Below are 21,406 nucleotides of genomic sequence, written 5' to 3' on the forward strand. Positions count from 1 at the left end.
TTTTTATTAAATCACCCTAACGTTGTTGTCAAAAGCAGATACTTACAGCTGTATTCATGTTCACAGTTGCCATCCCGTGTCGTTGTGTCCAACAGCCAACAGGTCCCTTGGGTTTTTGTTACACTGTACTGAAATATTGATGAGTCAGAATCCACTTTCACTGGTCTGGGTGTTCAGGGTGAAGTTACCCAGATGGACAGAAATTCACCACAAAATATTGAAGTGCCACCTTATAATACGCCAGCCTTTACAAGGTGGTTATTAGCTTTAATTAATGAGCTTTTTTAGTAGAGGTCGTTTATGTTTTGATTCATATTGCTTTATAGATAAATTATTCTTGCAAATCATTGTTTCCCAGGTTCCCGGGTGGCAACAATGCAGTTAAAACATTTAAAAATCATTTTTTCTTGCTTTAAGTTTTCAACAAACTGATTTTGGTTGAGCTCCTCTAGAGTGTAGTAAAACAATACAATCTTGACCCCCGAAAGCTCTACTTATTATTGGCCTGTAAGTCATTTATACATTTTAGTCTAATAGCCAATAATAAAGTATTTGTTTAAACTGAACATAAACTATGCCTTTTATAACTAGTACATGTTTGGGTTTGTGAAAACAAAATGTCTAAAACCAGGTGAAAGCTGAAACATGAAACTTCATACCAGAAACCGATGGTGGAAAATTCAGGAGCATTGCATCTAATCATTTTAAAATGTATTCGGTATCATTCATTATTCTAAAGCTTACACAACTGTTTAATATTATAACATGATGAGGGATGAATATTGTATGAACAATGCAAAAGTTGTATTAGGAAAACTTTATTGAGCATTCTTAACACAAACACATAGAAGAGTCACTTACTCATAACAACCCTACATGGTCAGCTCACCCAAATTACAAAAAACCCCACCATATTCTCTTACTCACCTCTCATATATATATATATATCCATGCAGATATTATTTCCTTTAAATAGCTGGAAGTCATTTAAGGTGCTGACGGCACATACAAACATAGAAAACATTTAACAGCGATATCTCTTTCCAGAAACAGTGTACCCATTTCTCTGAATAATCCACAGACTGCACAGTACACTTTACTGGATTTACTACTTTCTAGCAAATTAATCGTTTTAATAAAAACTGGTGGTATGTGGATTATCAGAACAACAAAGGACATTGTATATGGAAAGAGTCTGGCTTTTACATTTTTGCATGTAATGTTACAACGCTGTGTAAACCGCAAAACAAACTAACATGACTAACACGACAAACCTGGACCATCTCTGTCTCTTTATTATTAGAAGTAAGTTTGAAGAATACATAATTTGGAGAAAACAACCCTTAAAGCATTATTTAAAGACAAACACGTTTTACACATATACTTTAATATACTGTATATGATATGAATAGCTTGGTTAAAATCAGAACACTCTGTAATTAAAAAAAGCAACACAGTGTAACAGGGATCTAATGACTTCATAATAAGTGGTCAGCAAAATGGTTCAAATCAACAGATAACATGGGAGTGCACTAACTGATCAGCAATCAAAACAATTACTTAATGCTGGTCTGGATCCAGCTTAAATTCTCAGATTTCTCCTGCCTGCAAAGCTTGATGAAAAGAAACCCACCACACTTTGCTTCATTCGCTTCCCTAATCTGGAAATAAAGAAAAAAAGACAACATGTATGATATGTCACAAGAAAAACACGTTTGTGAATAAACACCTAAACTATAAATCCACTAAAAAACATCCTGACAGATGCACTCACCATCAGGGATGAGGGTCTTCTGCATCAGCATAGGTGCAAAGCCCATACGACGAGGAATCCCTGAGGATAAAATAACAAGGAAAAAGGTGAGACATGTAAATTCACAGAGTCTACAAATGCAGAGATGAATCAAAAGTCCTTCAATCTACGTCTCCTACCTGTCTGACAATCGGGGCGGCCGCGCATCTGGGTGCCCTCGACGGTCGTGCCCTCTGAGTCCACACACCAGCAGTAGCCGGTGCCGTGCCAGCACTGCATGGACAGGTAGTTCCCGCGCTCGTCACACTGGGGCTTGTAGAAACCGATCTTGGCTTCTCCAAGTTCTGCCTTGATCTGACACTTGGTCTTGATGACAGTGACTGAGGGGTGAAAAGAGAACAGGAAGACATTAAGGACCAGTTCAAGTTGAATTACTGGTGACTGCAGCAAAGTAGTGCTACATTTTGGGAAGTACGTTTCTGTGCTTTTGGCCAAGAGTTAGATAGGAAGAATGATTTCACTTGTATCTGAATGGGGTGTTGATATTTTTGTGTAATTCCCAGCCAAAAAGTAATTAAGTAATTGTCCAACTATACATTTAAGGAAAATCTAAGACTTTGCTTCAAGTTCCATAATGAGAAATGTAGGACTTGTGATATAAAAAAAAGGTGGATTTACTCTTTGCACAATACAAAAATCTCTCCTATAACTGCTCCTTAAAAATTACAATAGCAAAAGTAATATTGGGTATGTAATCGTAACCTTTTTGCACCAAAATAGAAAAATAAAACAGTTCTTGTAAACTCAGAAGCTTCACTGCTCAGCAAATGGCTTTTTTATTGATATTGCCACAGTATTGTGTTACATCCATCCTTTACTGGAAATAAAGGAAAAACAGCATCTACTGTTACACCTGTGTGGATCAGAGCCTTCGCTAAACACTACAATGTGAAGGGAAGTAAAGGCGAGTAACCTGGCTTAGCGGATGGGGGGGCAGGCTCCTTCTGGGCCATCTGGAAGATCAGCCAGTAACGCATCCAGGACTCAAAGCTCTGCAGAGAGCAAAATGTAAAAAAACAATAAAACATGATGATTTTATTCAATAATATCGTATTTGTAGTCTTCTCCATTTAAATGTGTGTGAAGCTCTACCTTCCACTCGCTCTCGTTCACATGCTGCTTCATGCTCTGCAGGTTGGCCAGGAAAGTCTCGTTGAACTGCGGCAGCTGGGGGTGCTGCTCAAATAGTTTAGAGCGTACGTTTAGAGGATAGCTTTTTTTACAGCTTCAGAACACAGCATTAACAATGTGTCGACAAACAGGAAACACAGTGCAACAAACCTGCATGAGATCCTTCAGCTGAGTCTCCATGCTGGAAATAGTGTCCTGAAGTTTCTGATGGGAGGGAACAGAGTATTTAAATACTTTTGCTTGAAATAATGTTGAAATATTCTTCATTCATTATACAAAATTAGGTGAAGTGATGTGTCAATTTAAACCTAACATGGTCTATTCAGTTCATGTTGTATTTGATAGGAGGTAGAAGTAAACCTACAGTCAGGGGTGTCTTGGTTTCCACTTCTGAAGTGAAGTCCGTCAGCAGAGGAAAGCTGCTCATTGGCATGTGCATCTTTATTGGGGCTAGAGGTGTGAACAAACAAAAGAACAAACTCAAAAATAAAGGCCACATGATAAAATTCAGTAGGAGAAGCATTGTTCGTTATTACTGATTTTGTTGAAAATAAACAAACAAATAGCTGATCAGAAATTCTAAAATTACAAATCCAATGAAAACCAAAAAGGCTCCATAGAATTAAAAATATATAAACAACTAGATATGAATAGAAAGTGGTTGAAATGATAAAACTGAAGGCAACACGTAATTTTAATGTTGAATGCTGGAAAATACATGTTATTATCACTAACATTTCACGCTGCTTGACATTAAAAGATCAACATTAGAATAGTAAACAACTGAATCATGAGGACACTTTCATTTCTCTTTCTACCTTTTAGATCAAGTTCCTTCAAGTCAGCTTTCACTTCCCTGTCCCTCATTCTATAGCTTCCTCATGTCTGACTGAGGCTATGATTCATTACTGACACATTTCTACTTGTCCCCCTCTATCTGATCATTAGGATTTTGATGCTTGCTTTTACCCTTGACTGGGCGGGACAGCTGTTTGTCTAATCTCTCAGAGTTTTTCTTCAGAGAGTGGATCTCCTGCTTCTGGTCGAACACCATGTAAGCAGTGAAGACCTGGCTGGCCAGCAGCAGACAGGCCAGGGTCGTCAGGCCGGCCACCTTCAAGGCACGTTTGTTGGAGCTCCTGAGAGAAATACATGAAAATAAATGTGAGGATAAGGCAGACGGGGTGAGGGGATAATATGCCAAACAGCCACATTCAGATTAACTAAAAGTGACATGGTTTTTAAACAAAGGTTTCGTAACAAATGCAAATGTCCCCTCTGTGGGACGAATAAAGGTATTCTGATTTGGAAGGTATTTAAGTTACTTGAAGGGGTTGCCCGAAAGTGCTTTTTGGACTTTACGTCACACAAAAAAAGCCCCATGTCAAACAACATTCTTTTTATTATACATATTCTAAAGAAAGGAAAATATCAAACATAATCTCTTTTAATAGTAATAATTAAGTATAAAATATAAGTCCTCTGACACATACAGTCAGCCTTTTTGTCTGCTGCTCATAGTATGCCAATGCATCACTTGTTACCAGGCAGACCTTTTTACTGGAGTTATAGGGAAGTACAAATCCAACTAAAAGTTAGAGCCTAGATGTGAAAAAAAGTGTTCAGTGTCTCATAAAAGGGTCTCAACAAAGCATATGCCTATTTTATAATAAGTTATGCTAGAAAAAAAAGTAAAACTATGACCTAGAAACTCAAGGTAGTATGTAAACAATATCTATAGGAGGTTACTGTATGTTAAGAGAATAGGACAGAGTTCAAATATTTTTCAGAGACAATAATTACATTCATAAATCATTCGTTTCTTAGTTAAAATCTCCAACATTGTCCAATGTTTATCTGCTGTGGTTAATTATGAACTAATAGCAGCATCATCTGTTGCTAGGTAGACGCCTTCTGTAAAGTGACCGATGTCCGATTGCAATTGACTAAATATGGTTTACATGTATAATGAATATATATAATTATATTATAAGTAAGCATTTAAAATGTTGGAAATAAATCACTTTAATACACTTATTTCATGAGGATATCTGCTGGCTAAGAAAAAGACGACATTTGAATTCAATTCACAATTTTTTAATGAATCTGTAGAGACTCGCCCTTATAATTAGAATTGTGTTATACTGCATAAAAGACAACTTTATTAGCACACATTAGGATTTGGTGGTACTACTTTGCAAACTGTTATAAAGAGTGTAACGTTTATGAGACAGGTTTCTCTCACCTTGAGGGAACTTCGGGGATAACGAGGACTTCTTCACTGCCAGCCAGACTCCCTGTGGCCAGGGGGGACTCTTCTGTATGGTCGGCCATCTGTCTTGGAAGTTGGTCTCTTTCTTGTCCTTCAAAGCAACACACTAAAGAAAGTGGGACCCGTGCTGTAGATAAATGATCTTAGAAATGAGGAAGGACAGGTTCTTCGGAAAGGTGCACGGAAGCGGGAAGTCCCCGTTAAAAGCGCTGTGGGATGGCTCGGTTGTTCTGTGAGGGAAAGGCTTGTGATTGGTCCATTAAAGCCCCATCACTTGTTGTTAGTGGCAGAATAGTGGAGATGTTTCGTTTCATTTGTGCCAGGAATTTCACCTAACTGGTTTTACTGTATGATTATGTTCTGAGTAAAAGCTCACACAGTCTGTTGAGTTAATAAACGCTTAATATTAACACGTAGTTTACCTATATCAATAACATTTGATGCCATTTGCTTATTATTTATGGATAGTAAGAAAGAGCAAACATCAATATAGAAGTATTAATAATACTACCTCAATTACCAACAACAAGAGGACAATTACATTTATTAAAACTTAAATGAAGGGTTATCAGTAGCAACCATGGGAATTGCGTATAAGGTATATGCAAGTATTTTTACTTTTATGTTTGATCATTTGCCTTAAGAAATGCAGCATTCTATTTATGGTCATGCACTTCCTAGAACACCAGACTGCTTCTCTTGTACATGAATGCTGTCTTTTAACAAGGAACTGAACATAAATGAACCATGTTAATATATCTTGGCTTCATTTATACATCAGGAAAAAAACAAAAGTGCATTTTGTTAGTGAACAGGCCTTTGATTTGTGGTATTTTCAGAGAGAAATAAAAACCCCCAGTAAAGTGAAACCAAAAGACAAACCAATCTTCAAGAAATCTCTGCACAAAAGCAACAACCATTATCCCGCTTGAGTTGAATTTAAAGTCATCCTTCACTAAATTATATTGAGAAAATATGAATGAACAGACAGAAATTCAACTAAAAAAAAGAGAGCAAAGTATATAGCATATATTGAAAAATACAGTGGTGTTTTATTTGCAAATTAAAAAGCACCGACAATATTAGTTACACTGTAAAAATTATTGACAACAATTACAAATCTTTATCATACAGTCCAGGAGATTAGTACCATCATTGCTGTTATGTGTTATCACTTAATACTTTATATGGAGAGACTCAGTACCTGTGTACAATGGTTGGCAGTGAGAGGAATGAGAGGAAACAATCTTAGCGACACACCTCCGCATGATGACGTCATCCAAACTCCCCTCAGTACAGCACTGACATTTCACACTATGGGAATGGGCTGATGGAGAGTGTAAACCCAAACACATTCAATAATTTAGGTCTACTGAAGGTTGCGTATACTATGTACATTACAAAGTCAGGAAATAAAGGACCACCATGTGCATTATTACATCAGAACATTGTACAAAACTATTGCAATAAGAGCAGCTTTTTGTTATCTATGCTTGACATCTAGTTGCAGTGGTAACACCTCGATCGACAACCAAACGTCTGTATGGTCTCACTGGGCATACTGTTGGTTCGCCTGGCAACTTTTCCCAGAGACAGCTTCTTTCCCCCAATCTTAAAAACTCATCTAATAAATGAAATGAAACAAAATATACAGTTCTGATGTAAAATACAAATTAAAAGTATCAAATGCTGAAAAAGGATTTGAAATGCACAACCTTGTTCTGTACACTATCTGACCAGAGTGTTATTAAACATACAGTAGCTAGCTTAAGATCTTCTTCACATGTTGTAGTAGGATCCTTTTTATAAATGTGCTTTCCAGTAACCTGTATGTTTAGAATCGATGTTCCTTAAATATTGTGCTTTCAACATCTAAACTGTTCCTGCTTGAGCCAATTTAACGGTCATGGAACTGACTACAAAAGGCCGAACAGTTTAACAAACCAGTCTTCAGTACATCTGTCCTATATGAGAAAACTGAGCTAAGATTTAGTTTTGGTACATTCTATAATAATGCATTGCAGTCAGCATTGTAGAAATGTTAAAACAAAATCTGAGAAATGAAAAGAAAAAAAACGTTGCAAAGAAAAATAAGCCCCAATCGTCCATGTGGTGATATTCTGATCTGTCCTGGCACTTGTAAATGCAATAACTAGATTCTACCAAGGCCTATTGAGTAAGGCTACAACATGCAGCCTGATTCAAGACTCCAGATGTCCCGTTCTCCTCTCAAACAAACACTTACTTATGTCAAAGGCATTTGGAATCAATGTCTCTCTGTCGGTCAGGCTGTCAACTATTAAAGTCAATGTTATGTTGCCTGTTTTAATCCAAACACACCACAACTCATAGCTGGAGACAAGGGTGATTTTGTGTTCATCTCTTCCACCTATATTTTTCTCCTTTCTTTGATTTTCATGCGAAGAAGAGGTTTGAGTAGAGCAGGGATGTGATTATCAAACACTGAAGGTCCCTCCTGTGCATCGCTGAGCCTTTCCTTCTTCTGCAGGACACGGCGGTGGCCATCTTTCAGGTGTCCATGCTCCTGGTGTGTCCTGCAGGGGAGCAACAGCTTCTCGATGCCCGGGGAGAGAGGAGCGCCATCAGCTGCGCAAAGCGACAACGCTCTCTTCCTGCTCATCATCCACTTGGGAAGATCACAGTTAAGATTTGAGTTCTGGTTGGGCATCCCATCCTTACATTTTGACATATTTCAGACTCTTTCAAAACTATTTGGGGATCTTCAACATTGCAGGCCACTTGACCAGAGTCCCTTTGGCAGGGTGGAGTTCAGTGTGGAGCTGTGGTCTCCCCCTGGGGTGCTGCTACCTGGTGTGGACCAGCTCTTCTCTGAGCCAGCTGGGCAGCGGCTGACCCATCCTGTAGAGCAGCTTGGACAGCTCAATGTTGTGATCCCTATAGTACTCCCTGAGGAAGCCCTGGGACTGAGGGAGACAAAAGGAGGTCAATGATTAGGATACATATTTACATTTATGATCAAGAATTATGAAAATGTAAGGTTACATTAACAGTACAATGTATTTCTTAGAGCATAGGTTTTTGCAAACGATCGTACCTCAGGGTCCATGTCAGGGTACCTGCGACCTTTACTCTTTCCTAAACATTTGGTCTTCCCTCCCTCCAGCAGCTGACACCAAAATCCTTTCTTAGGGTCGAACCTGTACATATGAGATATATATATAATGAATGTGTTGTGAACTACAGAATACTTCATTTAGAGTTTAAATCTACAGTTATGAAACACAACATTTCTAAGTTTTAAAAATGGAAAGAAAATCCTTGCAACAGATGGTGGTTTGTACAACAAAACTATTCCTGCCAGAAAAAAAAATTAAGTTTTACATATTGGCCTTATTTGATTCGCTGAAGTTTTGAAACTAAAGCAAAGCAGACAGAATACTACTAATGTCAGTTGAAGTAGAGAGTTATTAATCAATGTAATTATAAATTAATTTTTAAACATGCTGTTAAAGTGAAGCAGCTACTCACGCTAGGATCTTGTGGTAGTTGATGACGTTGACCAGGGACAGATACTTCTGGATTTTATCCATGATTGAAGCGGGCTCAGTCTTCAGCATCTGCCCATCCAAGACTAACAACTGGGGGAGAAACACAAACAGTGCCAAATGTCAGATGGGTTGCAGGACAGTCTTGTATGTGAACCACTGTGAAACAACCTCTCATCCTTATCCAAGTAACCCAGGGGTCGGCAACCTTTTTGATATGAAGGGGGGGAGCTTGACGCTCGTGAACTATCAACAGGAGGGCGGGGAGCCTCGCTGCGGGGAAGCAGTGTGTGGACCTGTCAGCGCAACTTACATGATACCGAATTTAACAAACACATTTAAATAATTGGTTTAAACTGCATAATAATAAGGACGATCGTCCGTTCTGTGATTCTCCAGAACACACATGTTATGATATTAGGGTCATGCAGAGTGAGATGAGATCGCTGTTCCTTTAAGAGAGAGAGAGAGAGGGGTGTGGCGTGTGCGTGTGTGTGTGTGGATGGTAGAGCGAGAGTGAGCGAGCGTGTGTATGTATGTTTCTGGAAGTGAAACGAGGCAGCAGAAAAACAGAGGTCTGTGATGTATTTTGTGAAACAGAAGAACAGCTAAATAAATGCAACGGCCTCCCAAGAAGAGCTCGCCTCTCTCCAGTCATTTAAGCTAAAGTGGGTTATTGAACCTGAAGCTTGTTGCTTCTGCCCTCCTCGACTACACGGTCTGGGAGCCGACAGGAAAGTTCAACACACAGATGGCCAATGCTGGCACGCGTGCCAGGGGTTGCCGACCCCTGAAGTAACCAATCCAATGCAAATGGATCAAATTGAAAAACACACATTTATTTTTGACCACACTGTCTGCCTGATGCCTGAAATAGATACTTTTTTAATAGATAAATGATCACATCTTTCTTAAGAAATAATGACCACATGTCAGGGTATCATAGATTTGGTCAATTTGAGGCAACAATAGCTTTGTTTTTATTCAAACTGTCCCTAAAAGGGCAGACTTCTTCTCTTATGGTCAAGTGGATTTAACACACTGCCTGTAAGGACTGAGCAAAAGAGATAAAAACATCTTCACCCAAAACCATTCTGGAAAAAAATACCTTCCAGCCACCCATAAAGTGTCTGTGTGATTTACACAGACAAAGGGAAAAGGTTTCACACCCAGATCTGAGCTAGCTTGGCTGTTCACTGCATATTGCCCACCACCATAAGCAGGAATACTCCCTCAGTACCTGGCTGGAGTGGTAGTGGTTGAGCCAGCGCTCCAGGTGGATGGCGTACCAGCCTGGCACCAGACAGCGATTCTGAAGGACCCGCAGTTTGACTGGAGACTCGTGGCTTGCGGTGATGACGTCGCGGAAGGAGTATTTCAACGCCACCGGGTCATCGTGGGCTCTTTGGTGCTGAGGGTATACAGAGAAGGAAGGAGGATGAGTCTTGAATACATTCATAATAATATTACAATGGTGATCATGCAGAAATGAACAGAGCAGTTTGCAAAGTGCATTAAAAGAGTTAACCCTCTGAACACCACAACCTGCAAGGGGGTTTACAAGTTAGCCAGAAACTGTAAATCAGAAATAATTAAACAAATCTAAGCTTAAAAAAAGTAATAATTCATCAAGACCCCCTTATCCTATGTGTCTTATTTAAAAAGTTGGCAGTGAACAGAACTAGGGATGCCAGCGATTATTCGATTATTCGTTACAGTCTCCATAATCGAATATTATTTTTAAAAATCGATTTTATTAATATATTTTTTTATTAATATTTATGTTTTTCTTTTTTTTCCTGGTTTGGTTTCAACCAAAATATAGACTAATGCTAATAATAGTAATAGTATTAATAATTGTAAATGACCATTGATCACACCACCAGTTTGTTTTACTGTAAACTTGGAGGAAGCCAGCAGCGCAGAGTGCTGCAGCCTGCTACACACCGACCCCGCCCCTCCCCTCTCCGTCGTGGAAGGAGGCGGTTTCCTTGAGTTTATGGCAAACGTGGAACCAGATTACAGGGTCCCGGGCCGTACTCTTATCAACTGTCTCAAAGGTGTCGATAACCACCGACGGGTGGACGGCACTCACAACTGAATCCTATGTTACCATAACCTGACATTATATCGATAGTGAATGGGAGATGAAGAGTGCGGTTAATTTAGCTGAGAGGCTCCGCAGTGCTCTGTGCCCTCGGAAAGGGTTTTTTTGGCGGCAGGACTAATCCTTAACCGGCTGCGCTCTCGCCTACACCCATACATACACACATAAAGTAGGCTATTTATTTAATTTATTTCAATGATGCTATTATTAATACTGTTAATACTGAAGAGCCCTTTTGTACCATGTACACGTTTCAGTAAAAGAAAACAACGGAATACCATTTGTCAGTGTTTTTTTTTTCCTCCTCCCCGGGGGGGGGGGGGCGATTAATCGATTAATATTCGCCAGGGCTGTCCGATCTTCGATTTTGGTCATGGTCAGTTTCTGGCATCCCTAAACAGAACCTGTGAAGTAAATGTGGGCTCCTCAGCGCAACTTGGGGGCCCGAAATGACACATTTGAACCTATTTTATTTTGGTAACACTTGTGGGCACTTAGAAATGCTTTGTATTCATGGTTTCCAGTCCCCCACCCATTTTTGTGAAATAAACTGAAATTCTACTTGCAAGTCTTTCTTTTTTTCTGATTTATGGGATTATAATTGTTTTATACTGCATTAAAAGACATGTTTGAGTTGGCTCTTTTTCTCATTATGATTAGGCTGTTTCCATTGCAGTCAGGAATTAAATATGGCAGAAAAAAGGAGGCCACAGTAAGTCAAATGTGACAAAAGCAAAAAATGCCCTGAAACAGCTCCGGGTTAAGAGTTATTAGTCTTGTTCAGGGTTTCCTTTGACTGACCTGGTACCAAGAGTAAGCTCTGTCCGCCGGGTTGATGAGGATGGTGATGATCTTGGCTTTGGGCAGGAGAGCTGCGGCCCTTTGAGCAGCCACCTCCGAGTCAAAGTAGTTGGCACTCTTCTCAAAGTAATAGTCTGAACTAGTGTTGGAGGGCAGAGGAAAGTACTCCATGTACCTGGATAACACACAGCAAACACAAACATACAAAGTGTTACAAGCAGCCGGAGTTGATCTGGTCAAACGTACTCTCCGTAGATAAGGATAGTTTCTCTGTGTGCTGTGTGGACGATCGGCCATGTGCAACAGTGTGTCACCTCGCACACAAAAAACACAAACATCTAGCAGCAAGTAGAATGTTAGTATTTGGGCAGCCTGCTCAGATAAATATCAAGCCGGCCAAGAAAGTGTTGTTGTGCTGTTTGTGTTGTGATGCATGAAGCTTCTCATTGATGCAGGGTTCAAATCAATTAAACCTACAGGCACATTTAAAACACTGAATTACATATCTAACTAAATAGGTGTTCATTTTCGTTGCTTGGCTTGATCTTAGGGATTTATCTAATGAGTGTATCTGTTGTTCTGTTGGGACCTAGCCTCATTTGCATTTTGATTCTTGATTTAATTTTCATTTAACAGATCATGGAATTTAATGAGAAAGTAAGAACAGGGCTTATTTGTACTTAAAATGCTTTGGACAATATTTTACCCTAATTTATACTAATTGATATGGAAAGGAAATATTTGAGATTCAGAAGTTTTACTCCTAAAATTAACCGTCAATTTAGCAACCAAAACTTGGAAACAGTACACATAAAACCCTGAAAAAACATGATTCCTAGAAATGAGATGCAATGTTAAATGTGGTTGGTAGATGCTGCCCAGCACAGCCCTGTTATAAAACACTGAGGAGAGTGTGTGTTGTTTCCTACCAGTCAATGCCTCTGTGGTAGTTGTGCCCATTGAAGAACTGGATCTCCTCAAAGGTCTCCTTGCTTGGATAGTTACTGGTCAGGTCCGGGTGCATGCCAAGAAACAAGTAGAGAGCTGTCGTCCCTGAGAGGCGGGAAAAAGCCGTGTAGAAAAGATGAAAGAAAATAGCAAAAGGTTAAAGGGAGTGCATATCCTGTAACACCCTGAAAACAAATCACAATCTACTGCCATTCCCTTTGATTTTCAAAGACATATCAAAACCTAATTCAACCCACTTAGAACATCACTCAACTTCTGCTTTGAACTGAGTGATGAACTTCAGATCTAATCATTTCCAACTCCTCCTGTAGGGGGTGCTGAAGCACTGTGTCTCACCTGTCTTCTGAGGCCCGATGACGAGCAGTTTGGGGAAGCGGTCACATGTTTTCTCTTTGGACCAGATGTCCTTGTGCCTTTTGTCCTCACAGGGATCCTGTAGCCACGAAAAGATAAACATTCCTTTGTTTTAGGTGTGGTTCTAACAGAATTCATACAAACAAATACATACATTTAACGAGACAAAATAACGCAAGTTTAGGTTCGTCTTGATCTAACAAAGGAGACGTATTAAATAAAATATGTTCAGATGGGTACCAACAGAGCTCTCCATACATTAATAAATCATTGTATTACTCATTGCTTAAGACATACACACCCTGTTTCTGCATATTGGACGCACTGAGAAGCATTTAAGCTATTACTGCTTGACGTCATATTTTAAGGGATGCAATGTGTTTTGTACAATAGTTGTCTGCCTTACTTTTCTGTTATTGCATCATTCCATCACTGACATCTGTAAAAAATGACTACTATATGCTAATTTCACATGTCAAAAATCTTCCTCACCTGCCAGAGTGGATCCCTCTCAGAGGGGAACAGGCTGAAGTACTTCTGGGCCAGCTGGATGGGGGGCAGGGTCTGTATCTTCAGGTTGGTCCACGTCTGGAGGAACATCACCAGGCTCTTAAAGGTGTACAGGCCGAGCCGATCGTTCCCGTAGTTTGACAGATGGGTCATGAAGATACTAATCTGTGAATGGGAAGGAACAAGCAGAGTAATATTTAGAAGGAGGAAAGTTAACTCAGTTTGGTTTAGGTGGTATGAACTGTGTATATTATTTAAACACTGAATGTTAATGTCCTGTCCCTATCCTGTTACTGAACTGCTAATTTAGTGTTTGAAGTAATTTGCTGTTTGTTCAAGTCTCTTTCCTATATGTGACATTTCTTATGTTGTTTGTTGTTTTATTTTAAGTCTATTTTTTTGTATTTCATGTGAGACTGCTATGATGCCATTATGGCCAGGAATCAATAAGAATATCCTGTTAAAATAAATAAATAAATAAATAAGCAGTAATGATATTTAGTTGGCGTTGAAACAGTTGATGAATGGCTTTGTCAACCGACAAAATGTCAAACCTCACAGATCCTTTAATTACTTCAGAAACTAATCTCTTTAGTGCAAGAGGAATATTTACAGCAATCAAAAACTGTTGCAATGTTCATATGAGCGCCTGGTTATGGTTTTATGGAAATTCTGGACTGATCCTTCAAAATGGGGCAGTATCCCTTGAAAGTCACTGAAAACAAGGATGAATGCTTCCCTTTCAGGCTTAAACATATGCACCAAATGTTGTGGAGAAATGGATACATGGGAAAAAACAGTTTAAAAAACAGGTTAAAAAAGGTCAGCCTTTAAGAGGAATACAACTACAGACTATACAGGGTAACATTTATATGGTATTTCTAAAAGTATTAAAAGTGTTGTGGGAATGCAAGTTACCCATTGCTTGGCCGATTGGTAAAACATTAAACAGAGAGCCTGGTTCTTGAAAACAAAACGTATATCGTGAGGATGAAAGCTTAGGAGCTGGTCAATATTTGGGAGATATTTTTGGAATGTGTTAAACATTCTGACATTGAAGAGGCACTGGTCTGAAGACATTTGGTCATTTTTGCTGTGAGTAATGTGTGTCGAACCCTGTCTTATATGTGGGACAGCATTTGAATTGTATTTTCTTTTCAAATTACATTTTTATGTCCAATTGCTGAACATAAAGTTTCAGCTTTAATCCTTTTTTAGTTAATTATTCATGTGGATTCAGATGTATTATTATCATTACTTTTTGTAAGTTAAAAAGTGCAATAGGTTATATTTGAGGAGAGTTCTAATATGCATGCACACTGTGCTTACACATGTTTATAAAGTAACCTTTTTTGATCATCGCAAAACAAAACATGCTGATGAATGTGGCGCTAGATAAAAGAGGCTTTCATAGGAGGGTAGAAACAGAGAGCACGACGCAGACATCACTGTGTGAGTCACTGACTAGTCATTGTCCCGTCCCTCGTTTATATTTCAATTCACACCAGCAGTGTAATGGGTTTCCAAGCGTGCAAGACAAAAGCTGTGCTGTGTGGATGTGAATTTCACTCACAGGGTTCAGTAAAACAGTGAGGAAGAGCTCTCCTCCATTGATGAGCTTGTCCAGTTCGTTCGGGCTGCCTGGGTAGTCTTTGTAGAAGATGGTGTGTGTGAAAAGACCACACGTCTGCCTGGGCAGCACCTGTAATTCAAACAAACACAAAGTTACAACAAAAAACAACACACATCCAAAAGAAATCACGAAGAAGTTCATTCAAACAAATAAACACACACCATCAGCCCTCCGCTGAGAGTGGCGCCGCCAGTACTCCAGGCGGTTACCACACACATTGTTTGCTCTCAATAACATTCATATTATGCAGCTCATCTAGCCAAAGCAAACCTCTTATTCACTGTGAGTCTATATGGAAATTCATGGAAATGCGTTTACAGTTTGGAGTGTCTGGGGAAGTGAATATCAATCATCAGTAAGCAGTGGGGACTGTCCATTCAGACGGCGTTATCTGAAGGACGCGAGTAAAGCTCCGAGACCACACAGGCTGACTGAATGCCAACACTACAAAGAAACTGGACTGAGGCTGCAGGCTTTCCTATCAGCGTTGAAGGTCAAACCAGGAAAGAATAGATACCATTTTTCTTCTTCTTCTTTGAAACCTCTTGAATGTAATCTCTTCGACTTTAATTCGGCACTCATAACTTATTTTATTCAGCACCGGCTAGCGCTGTGAAGTTGAATAGAGTGCAGTTTTTTAGGAGTGTTGACATTTCAGTGATTGGTTGTGTGCAGACACTTGCTATGCTGTTGCCAAAGATGTCCGTCTTCGTTATGGCACTGAAGCCTGCGGGGCAGCGCTGCTCCGACAGGTGTCTCATGCAACATCGGCTCACTTCACTACACTATCATCTCATAGCAAGACTAATGAGACGATTGCCTTTCTCAGGACTTCTGTTGCCTCAGTGATATACGCCGTAAATGAAAATAAGACTCTGCTCGGTATCTTAGGGGACGAGACTTAACACTAGAACCGCCAATCGGGTCAATTTGACCCAGAGCTGTTTTTTATTGTATGTAACTTTTTTTCAATCAAATATTAAAGTCTCCCAGTCCGTGACTTTTCCTGAAAGTGTGTTATGTAGCACCCTATGTTGTTAAAAATGGTCAATATGAAGTCAGATTGAAGAAATCGCCAAAAAAATTGCCATTTATACCTATTTCCGCCCAGCGGGTCATATTGACCCCACCCCTTTTCATATAAACATGACGTGTTGCTATAGCAACGCCTTTTGTCTACTGCAGTTCCTTATAGATTGAGAGATAGATTGAGAGAGAGAGGGATAGATGGATAGATATATTGATAGATAGTTATAGATAGAGAGAGAGAGAGAGATGGAGACAGTCTGTAGTGAAGGAGTGCGCTCCCGCTCACGGGAGACTGCTCGCGCTGCGCTCCGCAGCAAACAGCTGTGGGGCGAGTTGAAAGTACGTTATGCTGGCCGGGGTGTCTAAATAATGCTTCCGGGCCAGCGGGCCATTTATAATGTCGAGCCCTGTCATATGAAAAGCTGAGAGTCCACAGATTCTATTTGTATACGTTTCATCCCTGTGCGATCAAAACTCACTGTTCAATAAAACATTTTACCTTGAAAATCAATGCATTCTAATAGCGGGTCAATTTGACCCAGGTGGCAGTTTTAGGTATACAAAAACCTCTGGCGGTTCTAGTGTTAAGAAAGCAGAGGCGGAGAGGAAAGTTGGATGATGGACAAATGCAGGATGGAGAGTAGCTGCTGGCGAGAATAAGCACAAAAGAACTGGAGGAGGTGGAGATGGAGAGATGATTAATGAATGAAGGATAGCATATGTAGATGGAGAAAGAGAACCCTGAAAGAGATTATTAGCTCAAGGTAATGGATGTTGAGAAGTCAAGTGGAGGGAAAGCATCGGCCAGAGGTAACGAGCTAATGAGGCCTTATGGATGCGGTGTGTATGAAAAGTGTTCTTACGCTAATGCCGCTGTGGATGAAACCTCTGCGGAAGCGGGCGGGCTTCAGGTGGGGGTATTCCTCCGTGCTGGTCACCTTGATGCCCCACACCTTCTTCCAGGCGTCGTACAGCTGCAAATGAACAGGGTAGACGCCAGAGTGGTGGGGCGCCACCGCATAGCCCATGTTGGTGGGGATCCCATGCTCCTGGAAGAGGGAAATACATGAGAGAGAGTTAGGAGTCAGAGAGAAGAGCAAATTCTAAAAAAAGAATTCTACCTGTAATGTTCCCAAGATATTAAGGCTCTAACGGATTTTTTATAAAATTAAACCACATTTTTTAAACGTTTTATAGCCAACATATTTTTTTAACATTCATTCATTATCACAATTTTGTAGTTTATTTTGTAAAGGCCACTCCCCCGCTGGGTTCAGATTGTCTACATAAACATGAGGTATTCAGGAAAATTATGCTTCTTTGTAATGCAGCTCAAATTCATTATATAGTTTACGCTTAGCTCTCTTTAATTCACATCAGACCTTATTAAGTTACCTCCTACTGCTGATGCCTAACGTTTCATGTGTTTAAAAGGCGAAACGGGATGGAAAAAAATGCCAATGTAATTTTTCTTCCTTTCACTGTCAGCATATATTTTTTTATGTTTTCACGGGAGTAAGTGAACATGAAGGAGCCTTCACAGAGAGCTGTGAGATTTAGGGCAGACACATCTCCAGTCTGACTGAGCCAGCTAACAAACCCCACTGTGTCCTCCTGTCCTCTGGAAAGCATGAAATCTAATGGCAGTTGCAAATATATTTTTGACTGGGATTTAAAACAAAACATGACTTTTTATGGCTGCACTGCTAACACTAGTTGTTCTTTCACAAAGTGTCTTAAACCACACTTGCGGTTACTTCAATAACCCAAGGTATTCAACCTGGATATAAATCTTAAGATTACAACCGTAGAAAATAATTAACACCTTGCACACATGATAAGCAAGGATAACTCAGCGCTCACCCAGAGCTGTGATCCGACCTTTGCCCCTTGTGACTCACCATGGCAAATCTCTTGTTGAGCAACATCTGCTCAGCCAAAACGGACTGGTTGTGGAAAAGATGGGGCTGCATGTGGCTCCACATGTGAGGAAACCACCAGAACTCCTTCACGTAGGAAAGCAGCAGGTCGTCTCCCAGGTCCTCCTCATCAGATCCTGGTCATAAAAGAGAGGGTGGAAAGAAGGGAGAGGAGGGAGGTTAACAGAAGAGCAAGGGGTGAGGGGTTAAAAGGAAATGGAAAAAGAGATAAAAATGGACATGGACAAAGAAGAGGAGGAGGTGAAGTGGGGTCAGGGAGGAAATGAAAGTGTGAGGGGAAAGAGAAGAAGTTCAAATATTAAATTGAAGCACAGAAGCATGTAAGGGGAATAACGGCACCAAAATAAAGTTAGGGCGTGAAGTAAAGAAGAGAAGTAGAGAAAATTGAATAATGTGAATCGAAACACAGAAATGGTATCTTTTTACTTTTAGAGTATGATCTTATCTCGGCTTGATTTAACAGCAGCAAAGGTTTTTCTTCACAGGCAGCATCTTACCAGCGTGAAAGAATTTCCCTGAGTAGCCCAGATTGAAGGTGAAGTTGGGCACATGGGTGCGCAGCTCCCTTTGAGTCTCCAGCAGGGCCTGAAAGGGTGGGAGGAAAGGAGAGTGAGTCAAACCACGTTGTGCTCATACTGGTGCACGAATGCATTAATGAGGATTCGTGAACACCGAAGCGCGAGTGTGCCCACATACATATTTCATTCTGCAAGTTTCTTTCGGTAAACATCCAATATCCACTCCCTGTTGCCTCACTCCTCTCCTCCATTCTGTTTGATATTTATCCTTCCTCTGATTCGGGTGTTTGTTTCATTTGATCTCCATGCTGGATGAAATTCCCAGCACACACCCTCTCTCACACTCACAGATTTCTCCGGTCTTGTCATCGTGTGATTCGTTCCTAAAAGCTCGCTGTTGCGCTGCCAGTGAGGAGTCTTGATGCAAGTTACATATTTTCGTCTTACACCCTCTGCCTCCACATGTGATCAGGCTGTTCTGCTCTGAGGGGACACAAGCAAGGAGCTTTTCAACATTCTTTGTATGTCCCTGGGCCCCCTGAAATATTCATCGCTGTGGAGCTTCTGTGACAGTGTGAGCAGTGGGGCCTGTCAGCTTTGAGCGGCCTACTGGGACGAATGCATTGAAAAGGAGAAGGGGAGCGAGGAGACGAGGTTTCTGTTTGACTGGCAGAGGGTGGCACAGGCTATGTGTGAGGCAATCTTATATTTTAGCAAAGAGCTGTTTAAAAAAACACTGGTTTATGAATACATTAGTGGGTTCAGTTACAATTCTGATAAAGTTTCAACACTCATGCAGCAACTCACCTTCACATCAGGCACCTTCATGCGTGTGCCCTCTTTGCCCACAAAGATGTCGTCTATATCCACCAGGACGTAGCGCTCCAGGGACAACGAGAGCCTCTTCCCCGTCAGAAAGGCCACAGCGTCCACGAACACCAGCTTGTGCAACCAGAAGACCAAGTTGTTGCCGAACAGGACCCTCTGGATGCCGTCATGGAGCCCCAGGTCCTGCACCACAGACGGGAGCAGAGCAGCGTTCTGCCCCATTGATGCCACGCTGTCAGCTGATTGGGTCTTGGCCAGCAACACAGGCTCGTATGTTGAGTGGTTGGATTGGAAGACAGTCCAGTCATCCCCGGGGAGGGGACCTGGCAGGGGCTGCCCGGATCGAGTGATGAAGAGCAGGGGGGACTTGGGGTTGACAGTGCAGTCCTTCAGACCCAAGTTGGAGTGAAGGAAGAGGGGGAAGCCCTTCAGCTGTGCACTGAGCAGACTGTTTTCATTGGCCTGATCAACGGAGAGACAAGAGAGAGAAACAGATGCATCATACACCACAGTGATGAAGACAGAAATGTATTGGATATAATTCCCAAATTTCTCCAATCATGTGTGAAATAAGGAATGTCAGGCCTATTCGAACGTGAAGGCATCAGGCAGCTTCTACCTGCTACGCTCAATCTGCTGTGCCCAGAGATTGCAGTTGAAATGAATAACCTCCTGCTGTGTCCTCTAACATTCAAAGATTTAGAGTTCAGCGATTATTCATAGAAATGTCTCTCTCCATAATGCGCCTTTCTCAGATACTCTCACATCTCTACAGCCACAGATACATAAGTCTGACTTCCTCTTAATATCTTACCTCAAATGTCACCAGAATGCATGTGTGGGCGTCAGAAAGAGGATCATAAATATGGAGCTAATTTCCTGCCATAACTCCACAAACAAACTAAACAGGTTTTACAAATGCCTTATGATTCACTAACAAACACAATGTGGTTTGCAAACACAAAACACCATCTACAAACTAATGCATTTAGTTTTGCGGAATATTACTGCCAAAAGTCACGTGAGTGAGTCACGTGACTTTTGGCAGTAATATTCCGCCGTGAGAAGAAAAAGATTTGTACTTGTAAAAAGAAGTGTTGTAGTTGTAAAAAAAATGTGTGTACTTGTAAAACCTATGCTGAATTTGTCTCTGAAACATGATTTATTAGAAAAATGGTATGTGTTTATTTGATAGACACGTTTTTTCTTTGCAAAACTAAATGCATTAGTTTGTAGATGGTGTTTTGTATTTGCAAACCACATTGTGTTTGTTAGTGAATCATAAGGCATTTGTAAAACCTGTTTAGTTTGTTTGTGGAGTTATGGCAGGAAATTAGCTCCATACATAAAGTTGACATGCATTGTGTGGTGTCAACATCTCCACACAGATTGGATTTGGAGGCAGATAGAAATATGTGAATATTTAAAAAGATATGATGACACATTGTTGGCCCCACTGACCCCATTGCTGTATGTGTTGATATTATAATTGTGAAATCAACCAATTTAATTATTAATTTTTTCCTTTGCTTTTCTTCTGACCTTAATTAAACCCAATATGAAGATACATTTGGAGTTCTGGCCTTTCTTTCCAGAAACTGGGCTTGGAAAAAATGATGTTTAAAACATTTTATCTAGCAAATGTTTCATGTTTGTTGTGTTTTATAGCCCCTAACTAAATATACCTTTTGTTCACCAAAAACGGATTCACAGCACAGTGCGCAATTCCCAGAGAAAGACATTTACAGAATGTAATCCATAACAAAGATGTTACGTATGCTAAGTGTCCCTCTTATTAACAAACTGCTGTAAAAAAAAACAATAACAGAAATACAACTCAATTAGTATTATACAAGTGTGGATAAAGGGCTATCTGTATTTTTGCATAAATTAATCTGTTTCTCTATGTATGTTTTATTATTGAAATCTCCAAGAAAGAGAGTACTTGTCGATAGTGGACTTCTGCAGCATGTC

General features: G+C 40.3%; 2 protein-coding genes across 2 annotated transcripts in view; both read right to left on the reverse strand.

Moving 5' to 3' along the window:
• Window positions 1-1,277: 1,277 nt before the first annotated feature.
• Window positions 1,278-5,426, reverse strand: cd74a (CD74 molecule, major histocompatibility complex, class II invariant chain a). Its single transcript, XM_034115860.1, has 9 exons — window positions 5,190-5,426; window positions 3,914-4,083; window positions 3,309-3,394; window positions 3,095-3,148; window positions 2,906-2,989; window positions 2,727-2,805; window positions 1,933-2,133; window positions 1,775-1,834; window positions 1,278-1,661 (listed from the first exon to the last, which is right to left on the reverse strand). The coding sequence occupies exons 1-9, from the start codon at window positions 5,276-5,278 to the stop codon at window positions 1,657-1,659; spliced, it is 828 nt and encodes a 275-aa protein (XP_033971751.1). The 5' UTR covers window positions 5,279-5,426; the 3' UTR covers window positions 1,278-1,656.
• Window positions 5,427-6,244: 818 nt separating this feature from the next.
• ndst1a (N-deacetylase/N-sulfotransferase (heparan glucosaminyl) 1a) overlaps window positions 6,245-21,406 on the reverse strand; it is a 42,628-nt gene continuing 27,466 nt past the window's right edge. Inside the window, exons 3-15 of the mRNA XM_034115832.1 lie at window positions 19,412-19,894; window positions 18,584-18,671; window positions 18,048-18,202; window positions 17,010-17,195; window positions 15,058-15,186; window positions 13,467-13,649; window positions 12,957-13,053; window positions 12,581-12,704; window positions 11,652-11,826; window positions 9,984-10,154; window positions 8,727-8,836; window positions 8,293-8,395; window positions 6,245-8,161 (exon numbers count right to left, since the gene is read on the reverse strand). Of these exons, the coding sequence (XP_033971723.1) occupies window positions 8,042-8,161; window positions 8,293-8,395; window positions 8,727-8,836; window positions 9,984-10,154; window positions 11,652-11,826; window positions 12,581-12,704; window positions 12,957-13,053; window positions 13,467-13,649; window positions 15,058-15,186; window positions 17,010-17,195; window positions 18,048-18,202; window positions 18,584-18,671; window positions 19,412-19,894 (2,124 nt within the window). The 3' untranslated portion in view covers window positions 6,245-8,041. The remainder of the gene's footprint in view (window positions 8,162-8,292; window positions 8,396-8,726; window positions 8,837-9,983; window positions 10,155-11,651; window positions 11,827-12,580; window positions 12,705-12,956; window positions 13,054-13,466; window positions 13,650-15,057; window positions 15,187-17,009; window positions 17,196-18,047; window positions 18,203-18,583; window positions 18,672-19,411; window positions 19,895-21,406) is intronic.

The sequence above is a fragment of the Trematomus bernacchii genome, unplaced genomic scaffold (assembly GCF_902827165.1).
Source record: "Trematomus bernacchii unplaced genomic scaffold, fTreBer1.1, whole genome shotgun sequence".
NCBI classification, from domain to species: Eukaryota; Metazoa; Chordata; class Actinopteri; order Perciformes; family Nototheniidae; genus Trematomus; species Trematomus bernacchii.

What these genes read in the sequence shown, in the direction of transcription:
- cd74a (XM_034115860.1), bottom strand. Translation starts at nt 5,278, where the DNA reads ATGGCCGACCATACAGAAGAGTCCCCCCTGGCCACAGGGAGTCTGGCT. An exon ending in ATCCCCGAAGTTCCCTCAAG is followed by an intron (nt 4,084 to 5,189) that starts GTGAGAGAAACC and finishes TATTTCTCTCAG; the next exon opens with GAGCTCCAACAAACGTGCCT. An exon ending in AGCTGAAGGATCTCATGCAG is followed by an intron (nt 2,990 to 3,094) that starts GTTTGTTGCACT and finishes CTATTTGAGCAG; the next exon opens with CACCCCCAGCTGCCGCAGTT.